The sequence below is a fragment of the Dermochelys coriacea genome, chromosome 9 (assembly GCF_009764565.3).
Source record: "Dermochelys coriacea isolate rDerCor1 chromosome 9, rDerCor1.pri.v4, whole genome shotgun sequence".
Taxonomy (NCBI): domain Eukaryota; kingdom Metazoa; phylum Chordata; order Testudines; family Dermochelyidae; genus Dermochelys; species Dermochelys coriacea.
Genome location: NC_050076.1, coordinates 58,676,011 through 58,684,302, shown reverse-complemented (window position 1 = coordinate 58,684,302; position 8,292 = coordinate 58,676,011). Strand labels below are relative to the sequence as shown.

At 44.4% G+C, this 8,292-nt stretch overlaps 1 protein-coding gene across 1 annotated transcript; it reads left to right on the top strand.

Annotated features, from left to right (window-relative positions):
- The first annotated feature begins 3,011 nt into the window (after positions 1-3,011).
- LOC119861522 (brain-specific homeobox/POU domain protein 3) lies at positions 3,012-6,233 on the top strand. The gene is made up of 2 exons (XM_038416759.2): positions 3,012-3,352; positions 4,131-6,233. The coding sequence occupies exons 1-2, from the start codon at positions 3,233-3,235 to the stop codon at positions 5,037-5,039; spliced, it is 1,029 nt and encodes a 342-aa protein (XP_038272687.1). The 5' UTR covers positions 3,012-3,232; the 3' UTR covers positions 5,040-6,233.
- Positions 6,234-8,292: the final 2,059 nt, after the last annotated feature.

Sequence of the window (8,292 nt, the reverse complement as noted above, 5' to 3'; positions counted from 1 at the left end):
CAGTTTCCCATTTTAATACTGTGCAGCCACATCTGCCACCTTCTTCTGTGGCCCTAGAAGATCTCAGGTGCCAAGCTGGGTCAATAGTGAGAGGGGAGGCCGACAAGAAACACCTAAATTCTGTAGAAATCCCACTGAGGCCATTAGCTTTGAACCCACTGTCTCATAATAGCATTGGACATTATGTTGGTACAGGCGCCAGCAGGAGGTGTGTAATACTAAGGCCCTGTCTGCATGAGAGCATGCAGGTGTTGCCTGCACTGCTACAATTCCCACATACCTGTGACATGCTATGTGTGTACAGTGCTGCACATTGCACGTGCTCTGAGAAAGCATCTTTTTATCCCCCTTCCTGTCACACTGCACCATTGCAGTGCACAGCAAGCACTGGGAAATCACCTGTAGCAGTGCATTTAGTCTTTCCCTGCAATCCCTGAATGCACCTGCTCACCCTTAGTGGCAGCTTGGAGAGCTTAGTGTAGTATCTTTGTTGCCTGTCAAATGGCTGCATGCAGGCCTGAGAGCATCTAGAGGGCTGGGCTGGGCTTGGATTTGTAAATTCCCTCAGTTCAGAATGGGCCCGAGTATTATCTCCATGTAGACTTTAGCTGAATGGATAAATTGCAACAAAACAGTGGAGATGAGGGTGGAGGTGAGGAGTTTACTGAAACACAGAGGATAACTAGCTAGCTAAATCCATAAGCATGGTAAGCCATCTGGTACTGCACTAATTCTTACAGAATAACAGAGTACAAATAAATACCCCGTATTTATGATTGCCAAAAAATTTATTAGAGTGGGTAAAAAAATCATTGAAATATTTTTTCAACAGAAAAGTGGCTTTTGGGTCAAAATGAAATTTTGTTGTAGAAATTTTTCATTTTGGCTGGAATAGTCCAGATTTTTATGGAAATCGAAAACAAAGATTTTTGTTAAAATGTTGGGTTTTGGTATTCAAAAACTAAACACTTTTTTTTTTCTAGAAATAACTTTTGAAAACTGACTTTTTCTGTTTTTTTTTTAAAAAGTGAAAATGTTTTAGTTTTTGGTTTCTCATTGAAAACCAAAATAAACAAATACATAAATTCAACAGAAATTTTGAAAAAAATGATTTAAAAAAGTCCTCTGAAAAAATAATTTGTCTTTAAAAAAAATTGAAACCATATAGTTGAATATATTCACCATATTTATGTGAGACATTGCTAGTTATTCTGTGATGACAACCCTTTGATGAACCATTTTTTATTACAGCCAATACCACTTTAAAAGAAGTCAAAATATGATCGATCAATAAATAAAATAAATGTCCTTTAGTCATGTGTCTGTGTTGAAATCCTGGTTTCAAACACCCTGAGACTTTGAGAAAGTTTGCATCCAGACTCATATCCAAACTTTGTGACTAGCCTCTACTCAATTTTTGAAAGCACTTTAATTTAAAAAACAATATGATAGGCGCAAACGGCACAAAAGCAGTTGTTTATTGCACTGTACAGACATAGCATGATATTCTAGAACAGACAGATTCTGATTTAGAAAAATTAGCACATCCTCAATCCTGCAAACACTTTTAACGTGTCTGCTTACTTGGCTGAGTATTCCAGTTGACTTCTCTAAGCAGAATTAAGTCAGTGGGTTAGTTTGTTTCATCATGAGAAATATACAGTAGCCACTGCAGAAGAGAAGATATCACAACCAATATATTGTTAGAAACTAATATTTTAATTAAATAAATGGCTGAACATATGGGAGACAGATAAGTACACTTAGAGCTTGTTATTTGTTAAAGTGATATTTACTATTAAATTAGCTCCTTTCTTGGTTAACAAATTGTTTAGGAGCCAATCTTGATTTTCTTCCCAGACAGTCTTTATTTCTAAATATTTACTGGAGTGTTTGGACAAAAGATTTTTTCAACTATAGATGGGCTGTGAACTATTTTATTTTTGATGGGCGCGATATGCTTTTTGTGTTGTCTGATTGGTGATCTAAGTCACTTGGTCCTCAACCCTGAATCGCTGACAAACTTTTTATACAGGAGACAAAGGAAATTATTTACGGAGTGGGGATAAAACATTCGAAGCTGGCTGGAGTGGAAATTCAGCCGTGTGTGTGAGGTGCTCAGGTTCTACAGGCAAGAGGCCCATGGAAGCATACAGCTAGAAAGATAAAGAACAATAAATAAGCAATGTACTTTCAGGTACAGCTTTTCAGAGAACTAACCATTCCTGCTAGCGTATCTGGACCCAGTCAGGATTCATGAACATTGTCATGGATACTCGCTGACCAGAACTCGAAGCATTTATCCACCACGAAAATATCCAGATATTCATTGACTTTGTGCTGTTCAGGCACCCTTCCTCAGTGAGCCCTCAGACTGAGTCAGACGTTAGGGCTTGCCAAGAATATTCTCGCCTTCATTCCAAATAAATATGGGGTAGCTGCAAACGAATGCAGACGCAGAGACAATAATTATTGGCAAAAAGAAAAGGAGTACTTGTGGCACCTTAGAAACTAACAAATTTATTAGAGCATAAGCTTTCGTGAGCTACAGCTCACTTCATCGGATGCATTTCCACCAAATGCATCCGATGAAGTGAGCTGTAGCTCACGAAAGCTTATGCTCTAATAAATTTGTTAGTCTCTAAGGTCCAAAAGTACTCTTTTTCTTTTTGCGAATACAGACTAACACGGCTGCTACTCTGAAACCAATAATTATTGGGTGATTCATCTAACCGGGTGCCCCTAACCAGTTTATCTCAGGCCAGGAGATCAAGGAACTTTACCTTGTTTCACCCATTACCGGCGGGAAGTATTTTTCAGCGAGTTGAGGTGCTGGCAGCTGGCCCTCGCACCCTGCTTGGGAGACATTCGGGCTGCGCTCCGAGGCAGTGTACCAGTCCCGCTGCACAATGGCATCAATGCACCCTCGGCCACCTGACTGCCTGCTGGGGCGGGGACGGGAAGGGGTAGGGAAAGCTGGGGCCAAGAGGCTAGTGAGATCATTGGCTCCTGCTCGCCTTCTAGGGGAGTGGTGGGAAGAGGAGGCGGAGTCTGCAGCCAGCTCCCCCAATTGGAGGGGCTGGGGGCGGGCCACGGTAGGTCTATAATGCCATTGATGCTGTGATCAGCAGTCAGACAATAACAACAGACCAAAAAAGCGAAGCTCAACGAATTCCACCTGCCCATGCAGTAGCCATACGGTGCCACTGCGTTTCTTTTCCTCTCTGTCACTATGATGTCTATGAACAGCAAGCAGGCTTTCAGCATGCACCCCATCCTGCACGAGCCGAAATACACCCACCTGCACACCAGCTCGGAGGCCATCAGGAGAGCCTGTCTGCCAGCCCCCCAGGTAAGCGGCACAAACAGCCCAGCATGCCCCTTAGAACGGGACTGATGTCCGGGGTGTTGTCTCCTTGAGAGGGCTTTGCTGCAGGCTGCCTGGGAGCCCCGCGCTAGATATACATGCATTTCAATTTATTTCATAGGCAAGTGAAAGATGCAGGAGACATGAACAGAGGATGGATTATTTTTATTTAGTGTCTTCAGCTAATGCTTAGACCCTCTGTGTGATGGGGATTCCGCAAACTGCCTCTAACTTTTTTTAAATAGTTTATCATTTATTTATTTGTTTATTTTATTTTACAGGCAGTCACATTCAGCAGAATCTCTCCAACTAAATTGGCGATAAGTTTGTCGGGCAATTTCGATTCTTAGTATACTTTTTCCTGGAAGGAATATAAATTCTGTGTGTTTGAGGGGCAGTTTGCTCAGTGCTTTCGGCTTAAGAAATAAGGCGAATGGCTTGCAGCTATTTGGAGTAAGAAAAAGAAATGGTCTCCCTCGCTTTCTGGGCGTGTTTGCCGGATTTAGGTCCATTGCTGGTTTTATTCGTTTTTTCAAAAATCTCTTTGCTTTCGAAGAGCGTTCCCTTGAAGACTGGGTTAGATCATGTTGTCATTGGCTGGTAATTCTCATAATGGGATATAGGGGTCCTGACACCGAAGCCTCTCCTGCTCTCCTAGTCTGGAGTGACCCGTTGCCTGTCACCAGTCTTGCCCCCCTTCCATTTCAGAGAGCTATCGCGTGCTTTACACTCTTCTGGCATTTTTGTTTCTTTGTTTCCTCAGATCCAAGGCAATATCTTCGCGGGCTTCGATGAGACTTTGCTGAGAGGGGCTGAAGCTTTGGCAGCTGTGGATATAGTGTCTCAGAAAACCCATCCCTTCAAACCAGATGCCACCTACCACACCATGAGCAGCGTCTCCTGCACGCCTACCTCTTCTTCGGTTCACCTACACCACCCCTCGGTGCTGACCACCCACCACCCTCACCACCACCACCACCACCAGCCCTCGCAGGGCTTGGAGGGGGAGCTCCTGGACCACCTCAACTCTGCCATCCCGCTGGGGGGGGTGCCCGGCCCCGAGGTGGGCTCCACGCCCTCCCACCCGCACTCCCACATGCCAGCCCTCAACCACATGGCCCACCATCCTCAATCCATGAACATGTCCCACCCCCACGGCTTGGCCTCCCACGCTGTCATCACAGGCCCCGAAACAGAGACAGACCCCAGGGAGCTGGAGTCCTTTGCTGAGCGGTTCAAGCAGAGGAGGATCAAACTTGGGGTGACCCAGGCGGATGTGGGCTCCGCCTTGGCCAACCTGAAAATCCCAGGTGTTGGCTGCCTGAGCCAAAGCACCATCTGCAGGTTCGAATCCCTCACCTTGTCTCACAACAACATGGTGGCCCTGAAGCCCATTTTGGAGGCTTGGCTGGAGGAGGCTGAGAGGGCGCAAAGAGAGAAAATGACCAAGCCCGAAATCTATACTGGCGGGGACAAGAAACGCAAGCGCACTTCCATAGCAGCCCCGGAGAAGAGGTCGCTGGAAGCTTATTTTGCTGTGCAGCCCAGACCTTCCTCAGAGAAAATCGCAGCCATTGCAGAGAAGTTAGACTTGAAGAAGAACGTGGTGCGCGTCTGGTTTTGCAATCAAAGACAGAAACAGAAAAGGATGAAATTTTCTGCAACCTACTGAGAGCTGGAGAGGGGATGGGAGGGCAGAGAAAACCAGTGTAACCCCCCCATCCCTCAAGCAGGGCCTGGAATGATCTGCCTCCCCAGCTCCTAAATCAGGCAGATTTTTTTTTAAGGGAAAATCACCAAGAACTGGTGACTTCTTTCTCCCCTCGAATCCGCCGTTGTCTCTGCAAATCAAGGAACTGGGCATAACAGTGTTACTAATAAAGACTTTTTTAAAAAACAAAACCTCACAGGAGAAAGGTATAGAACTGTCCAATAGTCCTGGTGAGTGAATGTCAGGGCTTGTGTCTTTGAGATGAAACCCACTTGCCCCCTCACTGACTACTAGAAAATGTCAGAGGAGAAAAAAATTCAATGAAACTTGAAAAAATGTTTATTCTCAGTTTCTTTTTATTCTCTTTTTATATTTATGATTGTAAATATGACCTTGTGATGGCACTCCACCGGGGTTGGAAAGTTCCGTTCTGTTAGGTTGCTGTATAGCACATGTCATCAATGTCAAACTCTTTTTATTTAAACAAGCATTCACTAGAAGGGCTCCTCACCTCCACACACACTTGCATGGTTTACTTGTCTTTCCCCTCTCTTATCTAGCTGCAAATCCGTCGCATTTTTGCAATAACTGTTCTGTTTCTACCTCATCAGCTAAAAAATAAAGGAAAAAAAGAGAAAAGGAAAAAATATCAGGTCAATGGATTAATGGTTTGTTTGGAATATTGGGGTCTTATTTTGCTTTTGTTTTACTTGAAATATTTAACGTCCATATAATTTCACTGTAAAAACGCTTTGACAATCAAATAATTAAATCTCATATTTATATTTCCCCTTGAAATGGGTGTAATAACGTGTCAGTAACTGGTCTACTTGCTTCTCACCATAAATGCTCTTGGATTTGGCATATGAATTTCTTTTCTCTGCACAATTCACTCGTTTCTGTGCGTTTGTTTTTTTCCAGAATGCACTGACCCAGGGGAAAGTTTTATTTTTGAGAGGTCTAACTTATCTGTAACTTAAAGAAAACTCACGATGGTTATCAGACGTTATTAGTAAATAACTTGTTACTTTGCAAATATTTAACGCTGCACTTTCTAAGGCAAGATTTTTTTTTGCTTTGCTTATTTAATAGAGAAATTTGCCTTTGTTTCCTTTTTAATGATTATTTAATTTTGTTGTGTGTGTGCTGAATGAAATTTTGTGTCTGTGTATGCTACAGAATTTCAAATAAACCATGCACGTTTTACCTCACTCATTCCTTGGCTCTTGGTACTTATTGCAGGGGGAGCTGTAGGGAACAATATCCAAATAGAAATGCCCCTCTTTTTAGCAATTACATATCCCGCAGAGCAAAAGTTCCCAGACGCTTATGCTGCCTACTTCTGCCTTGCTACAAGGTAGCTTCTTTAGCAAGCAACTGGGAGGGGGGAAAATCCAACTGCAAATTTTTTAAAAGTGCCAGGACTGCAGCCCCTTCTTTAACCAAAATTGCCGTCTATTTGATTCGCGGTCACAACACCAGATTTGCAGTGATAGCAATTGAGTTGCAGGCACGATATTTCTTGAATCGGTTGTGCTGTGCTGTTAGCAGAAGAAATCCCAAATGCAAAGCATTTTAAATCGAACAAATTAATTCATCTTTCGCTAAACAAGGTTTAGTTGTACCATGAAAATGTAAACATTGCATCCAACCTCTCTCTGCAATGGGATTCCCGCTAGTCAGGGGAAAGAGGTATTTCTCCATTTAAGGAAACTTTCAACATGCACAACGTATTAGACAGAGAGAGAACTAAGCACCGGCCCAGGAATTCTAGTCGACTCCAGCGACTGTAAAATGTGATACCGAAATCAAAGAAATATTTAATTACAGGTATTTAGTTGTCAATAAAATGTTTTAACCTGAAGAGCTTTACATGAGCTTTGAAATTACAACACCCCTCCCCTACCCCCCATCTCTTTCTCTTAACGTTCAGGCATTTCTTGGTTATTTCATAAAAGTCATCTCGGGGCAGGGGCGGAATCTTGTTCCATTTGACAGCTAACTTGCAGGGGGAAATACACGAATCGCAGGTCCTTTAGCAACAATCAGAATGATAGAACTGCTGTGGGATATTGGTATTACTTTGTTTAAATGTAACTTGTGTGTACAAGCCGATCTGACCTAAGTGCGTTTACTTCTAATGCACTTTGAAGTGTGTGTTGTATACATACACACTGACATGCAGATGTGTGTGAATCTTTGTTCTTCTCTCCCGTGGGTCTCAGAATTTTCCTCAGGAGTTGCCAGCTAGAATTAAAGCGGGGAAGAGAATAGAAATGGCCCGGAGAAAACTCCTATCAGCACTGAAGGCAAATCCAAAAGTTATCGAACAAGTGTAGACCTCTGTAGTCTGCCAATCCGACTCCAGCAGGTTTACACAGACACACAGACCTCCGCCTCCCCAGGGCGCGATGCTGGCTCAAATGACCCATGTCTTCTCTTCAATCTTCAGCAACTGCACATGGAAACTTCTCATCACATGAGCGCAGAGGGAGCGTCTCTCTCGGGAAAGCACATCGGCGCTGTTGCAAACTGGCCGAGTGTTCTCTTGCTACAGTGCCGCTCTCCTCCAGCTCTCAGTCGGACCAGACGAGAGCGGAGCTGTTCAGGCTGCATCAGCTGTAAAGACAAGTGCAGCCGGAATGGCCTAAAGTACCTGGGATCTCCCGCCTGGGACTGCTTAGAGCAACCTCGCAGCCTGGGGCAGGGGTTTCTAGTGTCACCTCCGTCCCCACGTGGGAGGCTAAGGAGCCAGAGTCAGGGGCTCAAGCGGGGAGGGGCGTTGCTGACACACACCTGTTAGCCCAGCCTGGCCTCTCGTGCTTCCTGAACGTTGTATTTTTGTGCAGGGCCCTTTCTCCGATCCCTCGGGTCAGACGGGCAGCACGTGTGTGTCTCATTCAACCAGCGCTGATTATGGCCCCTGCCCGCACAATTCTGGGGAAGGAGGTGGGGAGACAACACTAGAGACACTTCCAAGTTTCCAGCCCAAACCAAACCGCAAAGGATCTGGGGAATTTCCCTTGTTTTCTTTTGAAACCAGCCCGGGGCTTATCAAACGAAATTTCTTGTCATTAATTGGGAAGCAGATGAAGCCGTTTGACCCCAGCTCGAAAGCGCGCTCGTCTAGCTGATCAGAGCCAGGTACTGGTATTTCCCCCTTTCCCTCGGAGGTTGTTGTTCAATGACCGATACCAGGTTGGTATCTTTCCAC

Coding starts and splice junctions, on each gene's coding strand:
- LOC119861522 (XM_038416759.2), top strand. CDS start 3,233: ATGATGTCTATGAACAGCAAGCAGGCTTTCAGCATGCACCCCATCCTG. Junction 3,353..4,130: donor CCTGTCTGCCAGCCCCCCAG/GTAAGCGGCACA, acceptor TTGTTTCCTCAG/ATCCAAGGCAATATCTTCGC.